The sequence below is a fragment of the Chiloscyllium plagiosum genome, unplaced genomic scaffold (assembly GCF_004010195.1).
Source record: "Chiloscyllium plagiosum isolate BGI_BamShark_2017 unplaced genomic scaffold, ASM401019v2 scaf_4628, whole genome shotgun sequence".
Classification (NCBI taxonomy): domain Eukaryota; kingdom Metazoa; phylum Chordata; class Chondrichthyes; order Orectolobiformes; family Hemiscylliidae; genus Chiloscyllium; species Chiloscyllium plagiosum.
In genome coordinates this window covers 14,641-38,379 of record NW_025214036.1, presented here as the reverse complement: position 1 = coordinate 38,379, position 23,739 = coordinate 14,641, and the positions used below count along the sequence as shown (strand labels likewise).

The following is a 23,739-nucleotide window of genomic DNA, read 5'->3' as shown; positions in this document are numbered from 1 at the left end:
ATGGTGGGGCGGCCATTTCTGATTGGTCCCATTGTCCAGCCCCGCCTAATGTTGTTCCAATTCCCAATCAGATATCTGCCTCATTCCCCAATCCGGGGAGGAAGGCGGAAAGTCCCGGCGCCAAATCATCAACCGCCTTCTTTCCAATTGGAAAATCCCGCCAATTTCCAAACAAAGGTGTGTTTTACATTGGAAAATGAAGTACACAATACGGAGGAAGTTTTTATAAAATACTTGTACCTTAATTTACTTTTAGTTTATGAATGTATGCTTCACTCGATCTGTCTCTCCCTCATTTGCCGACCTGTATCCGTCCATTTCTGATCTCGAGTGGGTAATTTTCTAAACCTTAAGAAACTGAAAAGAAACAGGCCAAACACTTCAGTCCGCACTTGACTTCTCACTTCACATTTCAGTAGCAACCCGGCATGCTGATAAAGCAGCACACAACATTCTTCCGGCACAGTATCGATGGCGAACACGGTGTTTAGATGATATTTTAAAGCTGTCCTTTCTTATTGCTGTCGCTCTCAGATTCAGCAAAATCATCACATTTCAATCCGGCAGCTGTTTTGGTGTTCTCTTGATTCCCTTTGAAAACCTCTCACCGACGGCAGAAAGTGCTTTGCTTTTTGCATTCTGAAAAATCGGATTGCAATAAACCCGCGCAATGCAATTTTCTTTTTTAAAATCAGATGAAAATGCGTGAGATGAAAGATGAAACTCGTATTGTTTGCCAAGTTTAAAATCACACAGCACCAGGTCATAGTCCAACCAGCCAATTCGGAAGCACGAGGTTTCGGAGTGCTACTCCTTCATTAGGTGGCTGTTCGTAAGTTATGAAAATAAGTATTAACATTGTACCAGGGATTTTAGCAACTTTAAACTAAGATGAAAAAATGATTCTGTCTTTTAATCTGCCCACTATCTACAGGCAGGGAATAGGCTGTTTATGCTATCACCCCCCACCGTACCTCATTAATTTGCAAACCCTTTTGTATAAACAAATATAGTACTAGGAGTAAAATTATCCGGTGAAGAATCATATGTAAACTAAGACGAAGGTTCAGCTCTCTCTGGGAAGTTGTGGGTGGCCTTTGGGGTGTGGATGTGTTTGTTTCAGTGCGGTGCTTCACTTGGAGCTGGTGTACTTGGTCACCGCCTTTGTACCCTCCGACACGGCGTGCTTGGCCAGCTCCCCGGGCAGCAGCAGCCGCACGGCGGTCTGGATCTCCCGGGAGCTGATGGTGCTGCGCTTGTTGTAATGGGCCAGGCGGGAAGCCTCCCCCGCGATGCGCTCGAAAATATCGCTGACGAACGAGTTCATGATGCTCATGGCCTTGGAGGAGATGCCGGTGTCGGGGTGGACCTGCTTCATCACTTTGTAGATGTAGATAGAGTAACTTTCCTTCCTGGTCCTTTTCCTCTTCTTGCCTCCCTTCGCTGGCGCCTTCTTGATGATTTTCTTCGCGCCCTTCTTGGAGGCTTGCTGTGCTTTCTTCTCATCAGCCATAACGCCGCTCACTCTCAGACACAGAATAAGGGAAAGCGGGCTCGGAGCTCCCTTTTTATAGACTGACGACGTCAGCAATGCTAATGAGGGATGGGGAATCCTGGTTCCTGATTGGGTGGCTTAGACGGAGTCATTCCCAAACACTCAGTTTCTGTGATTGGTTTGTGTGCGATCCAATGTGGATCTGTCAGAATCGACAAAATGTGAAGTGGATGGTGATTCTGTTCCTGTCAGTCTGACTGTGGGAGATGTGTTTTGTGTCTGGAACACAGAAAGTGACTGTGGTATTGGCTCGGTTTCCTTTTGCTCGTTGTTGTGCTGATGTGGGAGTGGAAGGGTGTGTTTGCAGCTCAGCATGTCTGTTTCTGTTTTTATGTATGGGGGCTAGGATTAACAATGATTTTGCCACTTTTTCTCAGTGGTGAGCACTACTGCCTCACCGCGCCAGGGACCCTGGTTCGATTCCAGTTTTGGGCAACTTTCTGTGTGGACTTTGCACATTCTCCCCGTGTCTGAGTGGGTTTCCTCCGGGTGCTCAGTTTCCCTTTCACAATTCGAAGACGTGCAGGGAGTTGAATTGGCCATGCCAACTGCCCATAATGTTCCGGGATGTGTAGGTTAGTTGCATTAATCAGGGGTAAATGCAGAATTATGGGGAATGGGTCTGGGTGGATTACTCTTCGGAGGGTCGGTGTGGACTTGTTGGGCCGAAGTACCTAATTCTACACTGTAGGAATTCTAAGACTGTGAATGTTTTCTAGGTTTGGGGTTGATGGAATTCGTTCTCAACTGCACGGAGTTGGAGAGAGATGAAAAAAAAAGTCCCTATTTAAAACTTTTCTTGAGTTATGGGTTGAAAATGTCTGTCTTGACTGTGGGATTAATATATTTCTGAGAACTTGATTGCTAACTGTGGGCCCAGAGACCGATATGTAACTGTTTGCTCTGCAAGGATCTACAGTATATCAGAACCACGTTGCTACTCTTTTTATTTAGGAGTATTGAACTTTCACGCAGGGATTTAGAGCAATTCTCCTTCTCATACGAATGCCTGTTAACTAGCAACCGTTAGCATGCTATATATGTTTCACTTTAACCTTATATCTATATTAGACATTTGGCATGAATTCAACACCAGAGGCTCTGGTCCTCTGTGTAATAGTCAATTAGTGTTACTTCAGGACAGGTTTAATTCTGTATCCATCAAACACTGATGGAAGCGGTAAAACTTTACACCATTTACCTGCCACTTGGAAATGTTCCTCCAATCTGTGCCTATCCATTACTGGGAGGTTTTTGTTTACTCTATTTCACAGTCCTTACATGTCAGTATATTACTGGACTGTAACTCAAACCTTCTGAAGTGTAACCTGTTGTTTCTTATTCTGTAGGTGTCAGTCATTAACATAAGAATGTGTCTCATTTAGTATCTACAATTTTGAGTGTGACCACACACCACTTTAGACAGTCTCAGGTAGGACTCCCTCCCCTCCGCAGCAAATCCTTACAATCAACTTCTGCGATTTGACAGTAAGTTTGTATTTATAACTGCAGCATTTGGCAAGAGGCAATATCTTGTACATTGCAGAAATTGGCAATAACAATTTACTGATGTTACATGTTTGTCAGTTTCTCACCAATGGATAGTTGCATTGTATCCTAACAATTTAATGCTTTGCAACTGACTCCATATTTCATTCTGTAACTGCCAGTTTGTTGTTTCTAATCTTGTTTTTACTCAGTTTCTGTCGATGAATGGCATGTGAGAGAGCAAATATCTTAACATTTCTAACTTTCAGATGAAATGAATGTTTTTTTTTTCACTCCATCCCTGTTATATTACGGTGACTTGTAATTGAATCTGTCAGTATGTGGCCTGTGAGCACACACAGTAAGTTAGAGATAAAGCTAAAGGTGAATGTTGCCTCCCATTTCTGTCATGCAATTGCAGAGTATACACTACAGTTATGAATTTATTTCAGGATTTTGTCAGTTTAAATGTCTCAAAGTAGAGGACAAAAAGAATAATGAGAATTCTGTGACAGTTTTATCTGCCTGTGTGTACTTAGCTCTGAGAATATGTGAGTGCTATCAAAATGTACCTGTCAGTTTTTTTAATGAATGAGAACATTGTTTTAAACCTACACCTGTCAGTTTCTGCAATGTGAATGTTTATGTGCAGTTTTCATTCTGCACCTGAGTTTCAACTACATGAATGAATGAGTACATTTGAAAGTATCTATACCTTTCAGTGTGTGCTCTGTGAATAAATGAGTGTAATTACAATATTTGTCTCTGTTTAACATGACACTTGCCAGAAACTGCAGAAGCTCTTTTTATTTCAAATCTCTGTTGCTCAACATGCAAAAGTATTTATCATTTGCCATCCATGTCTGGGTAGCATGGTGGCACACTGGTGCCAGGGACCCAGTTTCAATTCCAGCCTTGGCTCATTGTGCAAACTGCACATAGATATGCTTCCCATGTCTGCATTGGTTTTGTTACAACAAACCTCTTTACTAATTTAAAACCAGCAACACAAAACAGATTTAGCCCATGCAGTAATCTGTGAAAATTCAATAGGCCAAGAACTCATTAAAGATTAACAGCTTTATTTATTAAAGTATAACAGAGAGTGATTAACTAACAACTACTTACAACTCCTTCCTCGAACCTATCTTCTATAATACTACTCTGATAGAACTCCTGATTAAGATTTACAAAACAAAACTTCATACCTCAAAACCAGGCAACTTTCGGTTCTTTTCTGTATTCCTTTCTTTTGTTCTTCTTGAAGATTGTGCTTCACAGGTCACTGATCGATAAAGGTACCTTTAAGAGAGCTATTTTTCAGGCAGTCATTTTACATGCTGGTGGCTTGGCAATTCTCCTCCCAACAGTTAATTTTTTTCCCGGTCTTGTACCTCCAGAGCATCGGCTTATAAGATTGTCAATATACTCAATTCATACTGGATTGGAATTTGGTATTTTCGGGATATAATTTAAACCGATTGGTTGAATTCAATCAAAATGTAAAGTAATTTAGCTATCCCAACTATTAGCACTTTGTGATTAATGGGCTGTGAGCAATCTATTGTGTTCTGGGTGTAAGAGAAGTCATTATCTAAAGCTAACTAACCTTCACTTCCAGGTTTAAATGTTTCTTTTCCTCTTTATGCTTTAGTATTATGCACCTATATTTTAGGCTGGAAACTACTGAGATGATGCTACGTCTCTTTACGAGAACCTAATTCTTAATATTCTAACTTATTTCAAGAAACTACATACTATAAGATAACTTGAGCTGTTTTAGGGCATTAATGGGCTGTAACTAGCACCTGGTGTCTGATCATTAACTGGGAATATTACCCTTTCATTTAATGTGGCTAGAATTACTCATTTATTGGACCTTCGGTCTGCTTGTCAGAACTGTTTCGAATGGGACCAGGCTGGGCCCTTCTTACTGTCCTCGCAGTGGCTTATTGAATGGTATCATTCTGCCTTACTGTGCGGGTAGGCTGCTTGGTGTAGTTTCTGCCTGCCATTGCGTTTCACATCCTGCTGTTTAATTCTTAAAGGCCAGCTTGTGTTAACAGATATGGGACACTCTATTCTGGCCAGGTACAGGCCACCCCTACAGCCTTTGACAAAGTCCCATATAAAAGACTGGTTCAAACTCGGCTCTTGGAGTCTTAAGCAAACTGGAGCTGAAATGAGCTTGCAGCCAGGATGCAAACTATAATGGTGGTGGGTTGTGTTTGTGACTGGAAGCCTGTGACCAGTGGTGTACCACAGGGATCAGTGCTTGGACCCTTGCTGCTTGTTATGTACATATTAACAATTGGATGTGAATGTAGAAAGTATAATTAGTAAGCCTGCAGATGAATTTTTCATGTGGAAATATTACACGTTTCAGTGCAGCCTTGGAGTGCAAAGGGCCTGTTCCTGTGCTGTATTGTTCTTTGCTCTCTGACATGAAAGTTGGTGGTGTTGTTGACAGTGAGGGAGATGGTCTCAGGCTACAATATGAGGACATTGGGTACTGCAATGACAGATGGAATTTAATCCTGATAAATGTGAGGTAATGAATTTTGGGCGGTCTAATAAGGGAAAGAATTACACAATGAAGGATTGGTCCCGAGGGAGTACTGAGGAACAAAGAGACCTTGATGTACAAGTCTATAGATCACAGAAGGTGTCAGCACAGGCAGACAGGCTGCTGAAGAAGGCATACAGAATGCTTTCCTTCAGTACCGGAGCTGTTGAATATAAGAGCAAGGAAGTCTTATTACAACTTTATAAAACAGATCAAATACTGTGTGCAGTTCTGACTGCCACACAATTAGAAGGATGGGATTGGCTGGAGAGGATGCAGTGGGTTGGAAAGTCTCCTGAATAGGGGAGACTGTATGAGCTGGGTTTGGTTTCCTTGGAGCAGAGGAGGTTGAGGGAGGATCTGACTGAGATATACTAAATTGTGAAAGATGCAGACAGAGTAGATTGTGAGAACCTTTCTCCCCTTGGCAGATGTGTCTGAGACCAGAAGGCAAAAGTTGAAGTGGAGGAGAAAGCAGTTTAGAGGATATCTGAGAAAAATATTTTGACGTAAAGTTTGTAATATGCTGCCTGAGAGTGTGATGGAATACTCTCACAGCATTTAAGCAGCAGCTGGATATGCCCTTAAGAAACCAGGGCATAGTCGGCTATGGGCCAAGTGCCGGTAAATGGCATGAATGCAGTTTGGAGTTTGTTGGACATCATGGACATGGTGGACTGAAGGGTCTGTTTTTCTGCTGTATGACTCTATAACTATAAAATCCTTGTAAATGTTTTCTGCACCATCTCAAGTTTAACAACATTCTTCCTGGAGAAGGGTGATGAGCATTGTACGCAATCTTGCAAAAGTGGCATCTCTGACGTCTTGTACAGCCACCACATGGCATCCCAACTCCTACACTCAATGTTCTGACCAATGAAGGCAAGCATGCCCAATGCCTTCTTCACCGCCCTGTCTACCTGTGACTCGACTTTCAAGGAAATATGTACCTGCAACCCTCGGTCTCTTTGTTCAGAAACAATCCCCAAGACCCCACCATCAAGCGTAAAGGTCCACTCCTGGTTTGTCTCATCAAAATCTAACACCTCACATGTATCCAAACTAAACTGAATTCTTCTCACAAAAAAGATAAAGTGAGCAGCTCAGGGGTGGGGGTACACTTACCAGTGGTAAGCCACAGGGTACAGGTCTCTGGCACAGAGTCTGTGAAGCGGGGAGAGGAACATCGCATTAGTCATTGGGTTCTCCATAGTTAAAGGGACAGATAAGGTGTTCTGTAGGAAACAGACTCATGGTTGTAGTGTTCCCTCCCAGGTGCCAGGGTGCATGATGTCTCAGATAGTGTTTTTGGGATCCTTGAAGAGGAGGGGGAGCTGCCCCAAGTCATGGTCCACCTAGACACTAACAACATAGGTATGACAAGGGATGTGGATTCAAGGCAGAAAGTCAGGGAGCTAGGATGGAAGCTTGGAGCTAGAACAAACAGAGTTGTTTCTCTGGTTTGTTGCCTGTGCTACATGCTAGCGAAGTGAAGAATAGGGAGAGAGAGGAGTTGAACACGAGACTAAAGGGATGGAGTGGGAGGGAGAGTTTTGAATACCTGGTTAATTGTGGCTCACTCCGGGGTAGGTGGGACTTCTACAAACATGATGGTCTACACCTGAAGCAGAGGGGTACCTGGGGGAAGTTTGCTAATGCTCTTTGGGAGGTTATAAACAAATTCAGTAAGGGAATGGGAACCTAAATTGTAGTTTCTGTGTCCAGAGGTTGAGAGTAGGGAGGTCAGAAATATGGTTTCAGTATCACAGGAGTGCACCGGCAAACAGGAAGGTGGTTTGAAGTGTGTCTACTTCAACGCCAGGAGCATCCGGAATAAGTTGGGTGAACTTGCAGCATGGGTTGGTACCTGGGACTTTGATGTTGTGGCCATTTCAGAGACATGGATCAAGCAGGGACAGGAATGGTTGTCGTAGGTTCCGGGATTTAGATGTTGCAGTACGAACAGAGAAGATGGTAAAAGAGGGGGAAGGTATGGCAAGGACAATATTACAGTGGTGGTAAGGATGTATAAGGACTCATCTAATGAGGTAGTATGGGCTGAGGTTAGAAACAGGAAAAAAAGAGAGGTCACTCTGTTGGGAGTTTTCTACAGGCCTCAGAATAGTTCCAGAGATGTAGAGGAAAGGACTGTAAAGATGATTCTGGATAAGAGTGAGTGTAACAGGGTAGTTGTTATGGGAGACTTTTCAAAATATTGACTGGAAATACTATACTTTGAATACTTCAGATGGACCAGTTTTTGTCCAATGTGTGCAGAAGGGTTTCCTGGCACAGTATGTAGACAGGCCAACCAGGGGCAAGGCAACAATGGATTTGGTACTGGGTAATGAACCCGACCAGGTGTTAGATTTGGAGGGAGGTGAGCACTTCGGTGAGAGTGACCACAATTTGGTTATGTTTACTTTAGTGAAGGAAAGGGAGATCGGTATACACCGCAGGGCAAGATTTATAACTGGGGGAAACGGCAATTATGGTGTGAGTAGGCAAGACTAATGACGCATGGATGGGAAAAGAAATTGCAGGGGATAGGCACAATTGAAATGTGGAGCATATTCAAGGAACAGCTACTGCGTGACCTTGATTAGCATATACCTGTCAGGCATGGAGGAAGTGGACAAGTGAGGGAGTCTTGGTTTACTAAGGAAGTTGATCGCTTGTCAAGAGGAAGAAGGCGGCTTATATTATAATGAGACGTGAAGTTGCAGCTAAGGCGCTTGAGAGTTACAAGCTAGCCAGGAAAGACCTAAAGAGAGAACTAAGAAGAGCCAGGAGGGGACAAGAGAAGTCTTTGGCAGATAGGATCAAGGAAAACCCTAAAGCTTTCAATAGCTATATCAGGAATAAACGAATGACTAGAATAACTTCCGGGCCAATCAAGGACAGGAGTGGAAAGTTGTGTTTGCAGTCCGAAGAGATAGGAGAAGTGCTAAATGAATATTTTTCATTGGTATTCACAGGGGGAAAAAGACAATGTTGTTGTGGATAATACTGAGTTACAGGCTATTAGACTAGATGGAATATAGGTTCACAAGTAGGTGGTGTTAGCAATTCTGGGAAGTGTGAAATAAATAATCCCCTGGGTAGATGGGATTTATCCTAGGATTCTCTGGGAAGCCAGGGAGGAGATTGAAGAGCCTTTGGCTTTGATCTTTGTTGTCATTGTCTACAGGAATAGTGCCAGAAGACTGGAAGATAGCAAATGTTGTCCCCTTGTTCAAGAAGGGGAGTAGAGACCACCCTGGTAATTATAAATCAGTGAGCCTTACTTCGGCTGTGAGTAAAGTGTTGGAAAAGTCTAGAAGAGACAGGATTTATAATCATCTCGATAGGAATAAGTTAATTAGGAATAGTCAATATGATTTTGTGAAGTGCAGGTCATGCCTCAAAAACCTTATTGAGTTCTTTGTGAAGGTGACCAAACAGATGGATGAAGGTAAAGCAGTTGATGTGGTGTATATGGATTTCAGTAAAGTGCTTGATTAGGTGTTTTCAGTAAGGTTCCCAACGGTAGGCTATTGCACAAAATATGGAGACATGGGATTGAGGGTGATTTAGCGGTTTGATTCAGAAATTGGCTAGCTGAAAGAAGACAGAGGGTAGTAGTTGATGGGAAATGTTCAACCTGGAGTTCAGTTACTAGTGGTGTATCGCACGGATCTGTTTTGGGTCCACTGTTGACCTGGATGAGAGCACAGAAGGATGGGTTAGTAAATTTGTGGATGACACTAAGGTCAATGGAGTTGTGGACAGTACCAAAGGACATTGCAGATTACAGAGGCACATGGATAAGCTGCAGAACTGGGCTGAGGTGGCAAATGGAGTTTAAAGTGGAAAAGTGTGAGATGATTCACTTTGGAAGGAGCAATAGGAATAAAGAGTACTGGGCTAATGGTAAGGTTCTTGGCAGTGTAGATGAGCAGAGAGACATCCATGTACATGTGCGTAGATCCCTGAAAGTTGCCATCCAGATTGATAGGGTTGTTAAGAAGGCATACAATGTGTTAGCTTTAATTGGGAGAGGGATTGAGTTTTGGAACCTTGAGGTCATGCTGCAGCTGCACAAAACTCTGATGTGGCTGCACTTGGACAATTATGTCCACTTCTAGTCACCGCATCACAGGAAGGATGTGGAAGTTTTGGAAAGGGTTCAGAGATGATTTACTGGGATGTCATCTAGTCTGGTGGGAATGTCTTATGAAGAAAGGCTGAGGAACATCAGGCTCCATTAGAGAGTAGAAGTTTGAGAGGTGACTTAATAGAGACACATAAAATAATTAGAGGGTTAGATAGTGTGGACAGTGAGAGCCTTATTCCTCTGATGGTGATGGCTGGCAAAAGGGGACATCACTTTAAATTGAGGGATGATAAATATAAGACAAATGTCAGAGTAGTCTCTTTACTCAGTAGTAGTAGAGGCATGGTATGTTCTGCCTGCAACTGTAGTGGACTTACCAACTTTACAGGTATTTGAATGGTCATTGGATAAACATATGGATGAAAATGGAATAGTATACTGTGCTGTCATGTTTTATGTTCTATTATCTCACTAAATCTTTCCTACTCCATCGTTTCAAATTACAATTATGTGATTGCATTGATTATTTGAGAAAATGATATTGAGTTTTCTTGTATTTGATATCAGACTTCATAGGAATGCAGGGCTACTTGTAGAAAATGAAAGTTAATTTGAAATAATGGCACAAGCAGCCTTTTTGGTGAAGACAGAGTCATAAAAAACATCTGTTCCTGCAAGTTGGAGAAATGGAGAATGACGTTGTGCTAAAGGTGGGGATGGCAGCTCCTCTGCCACCATGATACATTGATGGAAATGGAATGCTGTCTGAGTGGGAGTAGAATTGTTAGCTGGATGTCTCTGACTGCTGCAGACCACAATGACTCCACATGAGAGTGATCATTTCCTGTTGTCTGCAGTGTATATGGAACTCCATAACTGTCAGTCCCTGCTCTGCAGTTATGATGTTTGTATTGTGAACTAATTCTGAATCAGTCAGTTGCTGTGTGCGTGTGCAGTAATTATTTTCCACTGTCAGGAACAACATTAGAAATTCCTGGAGAAACTCAGTTCTGAATAGCAGCCACTAGCCCCAATACATTAACTCTACTTTCTATCAATGGATGCTGCCAGACGTGCTGAATTTTTCCAGCAATTTCTACATTTGTTTCTAGCCCCTAGCATGTTCAGTTTTATTTATCAGGTTTTGGCACACAATGGGTGTTTGGAATTCACATTATTTAATTGTCATGTCTCTGTATGTGACAAAAATTCATTGAACGTTTAACTCTGTCCTGCCCAATCACTAATAAACTTAATAACACTGTTTCATCCTGTAAATTGGTGACTTTTGTCTGGTTTCCTTCTATCTCTGTATTTAACATCTACGTTATATATGGTTTTTGAAATGATGTTACCGTCTGATTTTCTTTTCCATCTTGATTTTAACTTTTAAAATGTCATATTAAATGTAGATTTAACGCCTTTCCCAGGCATCTATTTCAGATAAGAATTCAGTCTAAACCCCTTGAAAAATGGTGTAAAATATCAATGGGCTTGACAATATTAGGCAAGAACTTTCAAAAGCTGATTGGCAGCAGATGCTCGCAGGTAGAGTGATGGCTGGAAAATAGGAAACCTTCAAAAATGAGATAACAAGGGTCCAGAGACAGTCTGTTCCTGTTAGGGTGACCGGCAAGTCTGGAAGTGTAGGGAATGCTGGATGATGGAGAAATTGAGGTTTTGGTTAAGAGAAAGAAGGAAACATATGTCAGGTATAGACTGCAGAGATCGAGTGAATCCTAAGAAGAGGAAAAGACAGTAGGAGTATACTTAAGAGGGAAATCAGGAGGGCAAAAAGGGGGCATGAGTTAGTTTTGGCAAATAATTTTAAGGAGATTCCCAAGGGATTTTATGAATACATTAAGGACAAAAGGATAACTAGGGAGAGATTAGGGCCCCTCAAAGATCAGCAAGGTGGCCTTTGTGTGGAGACACAGAAGATGGGGGAAGATACCAAATGAGTATTTTGCATCAGTGTTTACTGTGGAGAAGGACGCAGAAGATATACAGTGGGGAAAAATAGATGGTGACATCTTAAAATGTCCATATTACAAAAGTAGTATTACTGGATGTCTTGAAACGCATAAAGATGGATAATCCCCCAGGACCTGATCAGGCGTACTGTAGAACTCTGTGAGAGGTTACGGAAGTGTTTGGCATGTCCCTTGTCAAGATATTTGTATCATCGATAGTGACAGGTGAAGTGCCGGAAGACTAGAGGTTGGCTAACATGGTGCTACTATTTAAGAAAGGTGATAAGGAAAAGCCAGGGAACGATAGGCTGGTGAGCCTGCCATTGGTGTTGGGCAAGATATTGGAGGGAATCTTGAGAGACGGAACTTATACGTATTTCAACAGTCAAGGTCTGATTCCGGACAGTGAACATGGTCTTGTCCAAGGGAAACCATGATACACAAACTTGATTGAGATTTTTGAAGAAGTAACGAAGAGGATTTCCCCATGCGAGACTGGTTAGCAAAGTTAGATCTCATGGAATACAGGGAGAACTAGCCATTTGGAAACAGAACTAAAAACCCAAGTGGCAGGTTTTTCATGTAGAGGGTGGTACATAAATGGAATGAACTGACAGAAGAAGTTGTGGAGGCTGGTACAATTGCAACTTTTAAAAAGCACCTGAATGCATATATGAATAGGAAGGGTTTGGGGGGATATGGGCCAGGTGCTGGCAGGTGGAACTAGATTGGGTTGGTTTATCTGGTCTGCATGGACAAATTGGACCGAAGTTGTACATCTCTTTGACTCTATGACTGATGATGGTAGAGCGGTGGACGTGATCTATAAGGACATCAGTAAGACGTTTGACAGGTTTCCTCATTGTAGACTGGTTAGCAAGGTTAGATCACATGAAAATCGCAGAGAACTAGCAATTTGGACACAGAATTGACTTGAATGTGGAAGACAGAGGGTGGCGGCGGAGGGTTACCTTTCAGACTGGAGACCTGTGATCAGTCATGAGCCACAAGGATCAGTGCTGGGTTCACTGCTTTTCGTCATTTATATAAATGATTTGAATGTGAACATAAAAGGTTTGCAGATGACACCAAAATTGGCGGTGTAGTGGACAGCAAAGAAGGTTCCCACCGAGTACAACAGGATCATAATCAGATGGGCCAATGGGCTGAGCAGTGGCAGGTAGAGTTATTTCAGATAAATGCTCGGTGCTGCACTTTGGAAAGGCAAATCAAGGCAGGAGTTATATACTTAATGGTAAGGTCCTGGGGAGTATTAATAAACAAAGAGACCAGAGAGTGCAGGCTCATAGTTCCTTGAAAGTGGATTCCCTGGTCGATAGGATAATGAAGAAGACATTTAGTATGCTGTTCTTTATTGGTCAGAGCATAGAGTTTTGGAGTTCGGACATCATGTTGATGCTGTACAGGTAATTGGTTCAGCCGCTTTTGGAATATTGTGTGCAATTCTGGTCTCCTTCCTATCGGAAGGATGTTGTGAAACATGAAACATTCAGAAAAGATTTACAAGATGGTTTCCAGGGTTGGAGTGTTTGAGTGAAAGGGACAGGCTGAAGAGGCTGGGGGTGTTTTCCCTGGAGTGTTAGAGGCTGAGAGGTGACCTTATAGTATTTTATAACCTTTATAAAATTCTGACCTTTATAAAATCAGGAGGATTATGGATAGACTAAATAGACAAGGCATTTTCCCTGAGGTGGGGGAGTCCAGAACTAGAGGGCACAGGTTTCAGGTGAGGGGGAAAGTTTTAAAAGGGACCTAAGAGGCAATGTTTTCACGCAGAAGGTGGGGTGTGTGTGTGTGTGTGGGGAATGAGTTGCTAGATGAAGTGGTGGAGGCTGGAACAATTCCAACATTTAAAAGGCATGTGGATGCGACATGAATAGGAACAATTTAGAGGGATGTGGGCCAAGTGCTGGCAAACGGCATCTGTGTTGGCTAATGGGATTTGATTAGTTTCGAATATCTGGTTGGCATAGGTGGGTCAGACCGAATGGTCTGTTTCTGCGCTCTACATCTCTAAAACTCCATGGCTGTGATTTATAACAATTATTGGCAAATGGGGTGATGCACGTAAAGGATGGTGAGAGAAAGAAAAAAATTAATTCCTCTGAGGGAGTTGACTCTTGATTTGAAAATTTCTCTCTGGAAATTGAGTCAATGTGTGTCTAATTCAATCTGCTCTGTAACTGTGGAAATGATGTTCTTCAGTCTGATTGTAGTAACATACCTGCTGTTTGTTAGAAGGAAGTGATCACGCTTGGCTTTGTACCGAGGACATATTGCACAGTCTTGGTCCTTCAAGTAATTGTCTGGAGGGAGACAGAAGAGACATTGTCTGTAAATCAACATTAAGTCAATGGAATAATTTAATAATCATTTGGCGGTTCTTCCTTCAAGACAGCAATTCCAACAGGATCAAAGAGCTGATTCTAGTATTGGCCTGAGCTGCTCTTTGGTGACTGTATAAAAAAACTGTACCAATTTGTCGAGAACCAGATACTAACCAACTCCTCTACAAATGGGATGGGATAATCTAATGCAAGTGCGTGTCTGGATATGAAAGTTTCCTTATCTATCCATACCTGTCAGTTCCTGCTCAGCGAATGTGTGAAGACAATTATCAAGATGAACCTGTTAAATGCTGCTCTGTGAACATCTGAGTGTAATTATCAAACTGTAATTATCAATCCATATAATCTGCGCAAATATGCGAGTGAATACAGTTATCAATCTGTCCCTGTCACTCTCTGGTAAATATATTTACATTTTCTCACCACAGAGACAAATAGGGACAGACTGATAACTACACTCATACATTCATATAGCATAAACCGACAGGTGCAGATTGGTAACTGAACTTGTGTATACACATAGAGGAAACTGCCAGGGACTGGTTCATAAATACATTTCACACATTTTAAATAAATACGATCAGTCCCTATGTGTTTGTCTGATGTGGATATGTGAGTTTAGTTATCTATATATACCTGTCAGTTTCTGTCCTGCAAACGTGTGTGTTTGCTTTACCAATCTGTCCCTAATAGTTTCTCCTGTGTGTCTGAGAGTGTAGTTATCAACATGAACATGTAAGTTTCAGCTATGAGAACGTGTCAGTTTCTGCTGTATGAATATTAAGTGCAGTCATCAATTTGAACCAATCAGTTTAATCTGTGAAAATGCAGATATTCACCTCTACCTGTTAGTTTAAGCTATATCAATATGTGAGTGCAATTATCAAACAGTCCCGGTCAGGTTTTGCTATTTGACACCAGAGTGTCATTGTCAACCTGTTCCTACTATGTCAATATGTCAGTGTAGATACTAATGGGTCCCTGTCAGTTTCTTTCCTGTCAATAAGTGAATACAGTTATTGAGCAGTACCCATCAGCTTCTGCTCTGTGAATGTGGGTGTATTAATCAAACTGTAGCTGTCAGTTTCAGTGATGTGAATGTGGGAGTACTGTTATCATTCTCTACCTGTCATTTTCTTCCTTGTCAAAGTGAGTGTAACTGTCAATCTGTATCTTTCAGACTCTGCTGTGTAAATACATAAATATAGTTATCAATCTGTAGCTGTCAGTTTCTGCTTGGCAAATATGTTTGTGTAATTGTCAATCCTTCCAGTTTCTACTATGTGAATGTGTGAGCTGAGTTTTCACCTGTCGCTATCAGTCTCTGCTTTGTGAATGTGAGAGTTTAATTATCAATCTTTCCCTGTCAGGCTCTAATGTCAGTGTTTGTGTATATTTATTCATCTTTTCCTGTCAGTTTGTCTGACTGTAATTATCAAACTGTACCTCTCAGATTCTGCTATATGAATATGTGAGTATAGTTATTCATTTGATTTGATCTGATTTATTATTGTCACATGCACTGAGATACAATGGAAAGTATTGTTTTGTGTGCTTTACAGGCAGATAATATCATACAAAATGCATCAGGGTAAAAGAACAGAATCTGCAATACAGTATTAAAGCTGCAAAGAGAGAGAGATTAATGTTAAAATTTGAGCCAGATTAGAGTGGTGTTGGAAAAGCACAGCAGGTCAGGCAGCATCTGAGAAGCAGGAAAATCGACGTTTCGGGCAAAAGCCTTTCATCAGGAATGTCCGAAACGTCAATTTTCCTCCTCCTCGGATGCTGCCTGACCTGCTGTGCTTTTCCAGCACCACTCCAATCTGGACACTAATCTCCAGCATGTGCAGTACCCACTTTCGTCTTAAAATTTGAGCAGTCCATTCAAAAGTCTGATGACAGCAAAGAAGCTGTTCTTGAGTTTGTTGGGTGATGTATTCAAACTTCTGTATTTTCTGGTGGTAGGTAGGAAAATATTAGCTTTTATACAGAAGATAGGCTGGGTGGAAGGGTGACGAGTAAAAGATAGATGGAGATAGAGTCCAAAGAAAGAGAAGAACAGTTGGACAGACAAAGGAGTGGGGTGACATGGTGGCACAGTGGTTAGCACTACTGCCTCACAGCATCAGGGACCCGGGTTCAATTCCCACCTCGGGCAATTGTCTGTGTGGAGTTTGCACATGCTCCCCGAGTCTGTGCGGGTTTCCTCCAGGTGCTCCGGTTTCCCCCCACAGTCCAAAAATGTGGTTAGATGAATTGGCCATGCTAAATTGCCCGTAGTGTTAGGTGAAAGGGTAAACGTAGGGGAATGGGCCTGGGTGGGTTGCTCTTCGGAGGGTCAGTGTGGACTTGTTGGGCCGAAGGGCCTGTTTCCACAATGCAACTAATCTAATCTGCCAGACTAAGTGGGTGAAAAGCTTATTAATAGGGCCTGTTAGTGGCTAACAATTGGTAGCGTATAACAGCAGATTAAATGTTAACAAGGCCGGATATGTGGGTTTTTGGGTAATGACATGGGAGAGCTCAAGCCCTGTAGTTGTTGAACTCAATATTGAGTCAAGAAGGCTGTCAAGATCCCAAGCAGAAAGTGAGGTGCTGTTCTTCCAGCTTGCACTGAGCTTCACTGGAGCACTGCAGCAAGCCTGAGACAGAGATCTTGGCCAGGGAACAGGGTGGTGTGTTGAAGTGGCAGGCAACTGGAAGCTCAGGGTCTTTTTGTCTGGACAGAATGTAGGTGCTCTGCACTGTGGACATCCAATCTACTCTCAGTTTCCCCAACATAGAGGAGACCACATTGTGTGCAGTTTCCTTGCCACCATCAGTTCTGAGGACCGGTCACTAGACCTGAAACACTGCCAGACCTGTGAATTTTCCACTAATTTTTGTTTTGTTATCAATCTCTACCTGTCAGTTTCTTCTCTGTGAATATGTGAGAGTCGTTATACAAGTGTACCCACGTCAATTTATGTGATTTGAAATTGGGATCATAATCAATCTATTCCTGTCAGTTTCTGCTTTATGAATATGAGAGTGTAGTTATCAGTTTTTCTCTGAGATTTACTGCCAACTACATGTGAGAGCTATTTACCAACCTGTCCCTGTCAGATTCTGTTCTGTGCAAATGAGAGTGCAGTTATTAATCTGTATCTATCAGCTTCTTGTTTATAAATGTGCAAATTCATTTATCATACTGTACCTGTCAGGTTTTGCTATGCGAATGTGTTAGTCTAGTTATCAACCTGTACCTGTCATATGTGTGTGATTATTGTTCTCTCCCTTTTAGGTGCCACAGTGTGAATATTGTGAGAGCAGATATCAATCAATGTCTGTCAGTTTTGGTTGTGTCCATACGAGAGTTTAGGACTTGATGTATACATGTCAATTTCTGCTGTGTCCATGGGTGAATTTAGGAATTGGTCTATACATGCCAGTTTCTGCTGTGTGACTGTGAGAGTGAAGTTCTCAATGACTTCCAGTCATGTTCAACTCTTATATATCAAAGTTGCTCAATTCTCTGGCAGCCAATAATATTCTAAGGGTCTAATGACGTCCATGAATCTATTGTTGATTGCCAGAAAAACTCATCTGGTTCATTAATGTCCTTGAATGTAGGAAACTGCCATCCTTCCCTTGTCTGGCCTGCATGTCACTCCAGACCCACATCAATGTGGCTGCATGGGTAGTTAGGGATAGGCAATAAATGCTGGCCGAGTCAGTGATGCCCCCATCCCATGAATGAATTAGAGAAAAGAAAATCTGTGACTGAGATTCAATCCAATAATAGTGTTTAGGGTGTTGAGATTGGGCCTTAATCTCTTATGCATTTTGTGATTTATGACTCAATCACAGAATTGGTACAACCATTCAGCCTGTTGTGTCTGCACTTGGACATTCTATTCTTTATCTGTTCTCCATACTAGTTTCCACTAATTGTTGGGATTCTAATCTTCATTCACTCACTGCCAGTGTCTCAGTGTAAATGCCAATTTGAGATTAGTTCTGCAGTTATTAAACTTTGAATACCTCGAGTGCCAGTTTTGCTCTGTGTGCAACAGTGACAAGTCGAGTATATGGATGCCATTCTCTATGTTCAGTTGTGTTTTTTCAGCAGGGTGTAGGATAAACCCGTTCAATATTTGATAAACCTGTGTGATTGAGGCATTAATGTTGGTTCAATACTTATGTTTGCCAAGAATCTGAATTTTTTTGCATTCAATCTCAGCGTTCTTTTTACATTTTGTGCATGCAGTAGTCTTTGGCATTTGCTGCTGGGCACTGCAATAATGTAACATCTAATACTAACATCTTCTGAAGTGATTAATAATGTGGACAGTCAATTTATTACTGTCCATATCTGGAAGTAGTTGTGAGCCTAAATTGCATTTTTTTTCCCTTTTACCATTAACTGGCTGAGTGAGAGTGAGTTTTCTGTTGTGCTGCCAATATGTATCACTTTAAAGAGTGGTACTGGTCGAGATCACACCAACATTGTCTGTATGCCTCTGTGTGATTCCAGTTCTGATACACTTTATGACGTAGTTTTAAGGTCTTACCAATCAATGTTTCATACATTAAAAAAGTATGGAAATGCTTCTGCATTACTGAGGCGCTCAACCAGAATGGGAGCATTCATAAAGTGTGTTTTCATCAACACTAGGCTGAGAGTGAGAATGAGAGAGACAGAGACAGACACAGATGTGTATGTACGTATGTGAATGAGCATTAAGCATCCTCTCTAGAAGCATCTTCTGTAGATAAGGCTTGACCAAGAGGTTCATTTGAAATTTACATTGTTTGATTATTGTCTTTGTACAGGACAACTGTCTATCAAAAGAATAATTTTGTCCTGCTCAGTTACTTATAAATGTCCAACATTGCTTCTATATCTGCACTCAAATATACACTTCATATATATATTTGTGATAACCATGTAACACCATGATCGGTTTGTTCCAATTGATTGTAACTTTAAAAATGCCAAATCTACATATGAATTTAATGCAGCTCATAAATGTATATTTACTATAAGCATACAGTCTAACCTGCTTCTAACCTTATGAATGATAATTGGCTTTGAGTAATGGAATTTACTGTCACTGAGGTGGTAAACACTGAGAACAGGTCAAAGTAATATAAATTTACATATCGTCAGTTGTGTTTAACTCTTGGATTGAATGTGTACTTCTGGAAATGGAGCTCAATGTGTGTCTGACTCAATCCACTCTGACTGTGGAAAGGACATTCTCCCCTCTGACAGTGGTAACATACCTGCTGGGTGTGAGAAGCAGTTGGTCACTCTTGGATTGGTCCATCAAATATTTGCCTGGAGAAAGACAAAAGAGAGATCTCCTGTAAATCACTAGCAGCTGAGTAGGAAGATATTAAATAATCAATGCAATATTCAGGTCATGATCATTACAATTCTTTGTTTTGGAACAGGGCAAGGTGAACAGTGCAGATCCTGGTTCCACTCGAGCCCTGAGCTCCTTCCAGTCTTTTTCTGTTTCCCAAATTCTAAAACATTTCACTTAGATAAAATAAACTCACCAACATATGGACATCTCCACAAATGGAATGATTGCACAGTTCAATGTCCAGCTCCCAATACATTAACTGTTGAAAAACAAATATTGGGCAGGATTTCACATACCTGGAGATGTTTATCCAGGGCCTGCTATATTTATCTTACACAGGATTATTCGCAATAAACAGCATGAAATAGAAGCCAAACAATGAATTCCCATCAGTGTTTCGGGGATTAAGAACCACAAGAATGTTCCACAGCAGCTTCTTCCCGCTCTGCCTCCCTCAGCAGGCCCACACACAGCCCGAGAAAGGCCTCTCTCTTCCCCCCAGCCCGCTCACTCCAAGTTCCGGGACCAGTTCCTGCTCCGCTCGGCCTCTTACAAACAGCCCCCGGTTCTCCCTGAACTCACCCCGAATCAATCCCGGTCTCGGAGCCCCCTCTGTGTCCCAGGCTCCCATCCCGATGTGCTGCTGGAAGGAGCCTGCTGTTCCCTCGCTTCCCTGGGCGCTGATCTCTCCATTGCGGTCTGTTTCAAACAAACCTCTTGCACTCACTGAGTAAATGCTCCTCAATGGCAGCGCTGGGGGAGGGACTCACGCATGCGCTCCTCTACTCAAGAACATTTCTGCTTTGGAGGAAGGGCAGTATCGCGCATGCGCCAAAGGATGCAGGAATATTTTATTCACATTAAACTGACTGACAGCAGCGGTGATAAATCCAGCGCAATGTTAGCGATTGGGATTAAAGCACAAATATTACTTCCAAAAAAAGGAATGTTTTCTCTAGAGCAGAGATGACTGCGGTGGGAACACATGATTGAAGTATAAGCGATTTATGAGGCGTGTGGGACAGGGTGAATAGAGAGAAGCTGTTTCCCTTGTTTGAGCGAGCAATCACAAGTGGTGCTTAGGTAATGATATGGTGAGGGTAAGGATTCTCGCTATACTGAAGGGTTAGATGTAAAGATATTGAGGGAATTTCAGAAAATCTTTTCACTCAACAAGTGGTGGAAATTTCCGAAGACACTGCATGCGAAGATGGTGGAGGCCAGAAACCTTAACCTTTAAAACGTATTTGAATGAGCACTTCAAATGTCAGTTCCGGAGCCACCATTCACGGTGGGATATGAACGGTGAATATCTCCCCAGGTAAACCAAAAAGAAACGTGTCTTTGAGTACTAGGAGCAGATACATCTTACGATTGGTGGTCCATGCCTCGTAGACTCGAACCTGGGTCTCTGGCGCTGTTTTCTCCGATTTCAGATTACAGGAAATTAGGTTTTCTGCTGTCGGTGAGAGATTATCAAAATGAACGGAGATCAAATCAGAGGTGCTGCAGGACTAGGATGGCAAATGTGGCTTTTGCTGATGTCAGAACTAGGCTGGGCGACATTAAAATATTGTCTAAAGACGATAAGAACGTTCTGTAATATTTAATCAACATATCGGACTGCTTTCGAAATGTGAAATGAAGAGATTAATTGCAGATTGCAGTTCTTAGCGCTTGTTTTTGTTTCTGCCAGTTCTATAGGTCCAGAAAAGAAGTAGAAAGAGATAGATGCAGTTAGGCAAATGAATGAGCGAGAGAGATTGTCTGAAGTATATATTTATAACCTAATTAACAACTATTGATGAATTCCCCTCTGAACAACATTCTCCTTTTTTATACATCATTTTTCTTTGTAAAACATACTCCGTTATTTGTGAATTGGTGGCCTTTTCAAATCGGAAGGAAAGGTGTTGTTGATTTGGCGCTGGCGTCAAGAGTAGAGAATGTGCCCTCTCTTCTCCCTGCCTCTCGGGAGCATATTGAACACCAGTGAATCTATTTTCTTTCTGATTGCTGCTATTTGCTCAAGTCACTCTCAAGTTTGATTATTCCGGGAGCAACAAGCCCGGTTGGGGTGTGAGCCCTGAGTGTCACCACTGGGAAACAAAACAAGTGCTCCCTTTCTTACAGACCCACGGGTAGATACGTTACAAATTCATTTTTTTTTTAATTTCCAGAACTCCGCGCGGGTTCTGTTGCAGAATAGTGTAAATGGGGCTTTCTGCTGTCGGTTAGAAGCTTTCGAAACGAACCGAGATCAAACCAGAACAGTCGCCGGAGTGGAATTGTTAATGTGGAGCTTTTGCGATAAGGGAGCACGGTATTAAAATAATACCTAAAGGCGGCGTTCGTTATTAATGCGCTCACGCCGAAGAACGGTCATGAAATCCTCACAGGGCTGAATGAGAGTGTTGGTTCTCTCCGAAGACAATCTCGAATCTTTCAAATAGCTTCTAGACCCGAAAGAAAAATTGTAAATTAATGACTAAATACGAATGCATTGTTTTGCGTAAAGCTCCCTTCTCTGATCTACATTTCGGCAGGATTTTCAAATTTGAAAGAAAACGGTTGATGATTTGGCGCCATGTTTTCCCGCCCGCTTCCTCAGCAATAATCATACCAGCTGTAACTGGTGGGAACACCAAGGGAGACAGTGAGGACAAAGGGGATGTAATCCGGAATTAATACTGCACTACTATTATGAAAATTACATAACATTCACAGCAGCGTATATTCTAGTCACTGCTGCTCCTGCGAACTGTCTTCAACCAACTCCCATGAAATGTATTACTGACGTCACGCGCCTCCCCCCACCCCAATATTATCCAAAGCCATGTTCCAACGTCTGCGACCGCTTCCCGCTCTCTCTGGATGGTTTAGTGGCTCTGAAAAGAGCCGTTGTGTTTCGCTCTCTCTCGGGGTGAATGTGCAGGGCCGACTATGCTCCGTTTAGGCGCGCTCCCCGCGGATCCGGCGGGCCAGCTGGATGTCTTTGGGCATGATGGTGACCCGCTTGGCGTGGATGGCGCACAGGTTGGTGTCCTCAAACAGTCCCACCAGGTAAGCCTCGCTGGCCTCCTGCAGGGCCATCACCGCCGAGCTCTGGAAGCGCAGGTCGGTCTTGAAGTCCTGAGCGATCTCTCGCACCAGGCGCTGGAAGGGCAGTTTGCGGATCAGCAGCTCGGTGGATTTCTGGTAGCGGCGGATCTCCCGCAGAGCCACCGTGCCGGGCCTGTAGCGATGAGGCTTCTTCACTCCGCCCGTGGCCGGAGCGCTCTTGCGGGCCGCTTTGGTCGCCAGCTGCTTGCGGGGAGCTTTCCCTCCGGTGGATTTGCGCGCTGTCTGCTTGGTCCGAGCCATTCTCCTCAACTCTCTGTAACACACACAGGATACTGCGTTGCTGCCTATTTAAGGGACTAGAGAGACCGCCCTAGAGCTGGGATTGGATACAGCCCTGTCCCTCAACCCACAGAGAAACAGCTCCGGAAGGGACAGAAAAGGCAGGAAAAGAATTGTTGGAGTCTGATAGGTTCACTAGAAACGACAGTTGGTCAGTTTCCAAATGCCCGCTGAATTCACCCTCACAAACCTTGAGATTAAAGTCACCCTTAAAACGCAAAAACGCCTTCCGTCCGCAACTAAGATAAAATTTACTATTTTATAGCAACTCTTTAAAACCTCGTTAGCTGTCAGCGTGGACAGGAGGCGGGATGATTGCCTGATCTGTCCGCAACACGCAGGAGGAAAAGGCGGGGTTTAAAACAGCCCAGACAAACTGAACAACCGAACGTTTACCCGCCGTGAATCAATCTAAACAACCACGCCAATTTAAACATCTTCAAAGCTAATGCAGTCTCCATCGATAAAAGGACAGAATCTCACTTTATGATTAGATTACCCACAGTGTGGAGGCAGGCCCTTCGGCCCAATAAATCCACATAGACCCATTCCCCTACATTTACCCCTGACTAATCCACCTAACACTACGGGCAATTTAGCACAGCCAATTCACGTAACCTGCACATCTTTGGACTGTGGGAGGAAACCGGAGCACCCAGAGGAAACCCACGCAGGCACGGGGGGAATGTGCAAACTCCACACAGACGTCCTTGGCCCTGTGAGGCAGCAGTGCTAACCACTGAGCCACCGTGCTACCCCCGGGACTTTTTTTATTAACCCCAAATTGTAATTAGCCCGAAGACAATTAGATTACATTACAGTGTGAAAACAGGCCCTTCGGCCCAACAAGTCCACACCGACCCGCCGAAGCGAAACCCACCCATACCCCTACATTTACCCCTTACCTAACACTACGGGCAATTTAGCATGGCC

General features: G+C 42.7%; 2 protein-coding genes and 1 long non-coding RNA gene across 5 annotated transcripts; all 3 read right to left on the bottom strand.

Annotated features, from left to right (window-relative positions):
• Positions 1-144: 144 nt before the first annotated feature.
• LOC122547789 lies at positions 145-20,027 on the bottom strand. Of its 3 annotated transcripts, XR_006311092.1 has the most exons (4): positions 19,987-20,026; positions 19,598-19,663; positions 19,319-19,373; positions 145-357 (listed from the first exon to the last, which is right to left on the bottom strand). It is a non-coding gene; the product is annotated as an uncharacterized LOC122547789 (long non-coding RNA). The 3 variants fall into 3 exon arrangements; XR_006311093.1 differs by lacking the exon at positions 19,598-19,663 and having other exon boundaries at positions 148-357; positions 19,319-19,416; positions 19,987-20,024; XR_006311094.1 differs by lacking the exon at positions 19,598-19,663 and having other exon boundaries at positions 227-357; positions 19,987-20,027.
• Positions 1,082-1,536, bottom strand: LOC122547788 (histone H2B type 1-O-like). The gene has a single exon (XM_043686369.1). It carries the CDS (start codon positions 1,511-1,513, stop codon positions 1,133-1,135), a length of 381 nt encoding a protein of 126 aa, XP_043542304.1. The 5' UTR covers positions 1,514-1,536; the 3' UTR covers positions 1,082-1,132.
• Positions 20,028-20,084: 57 nt separating the features above from the next.
• LOC122547787 (histone H3) lies at positions 20,085-22,790 on the bottom strand. Its single transcript, XM_043686368.1, has one exon. The coding sequence runs from the start codon at positions 22,765-22,767 to the stop codon at positions 22,357-22,359; it is 411 nt and encodes a 136-aa protein (XP_043542303.1). The 5' UTR covers positions 22,768-22,790; the 3' UTR covers positions 20,085-22,356.
• Between the last annotated feature and the right edge of the window lie 949 nt (positions 22,791-23,739).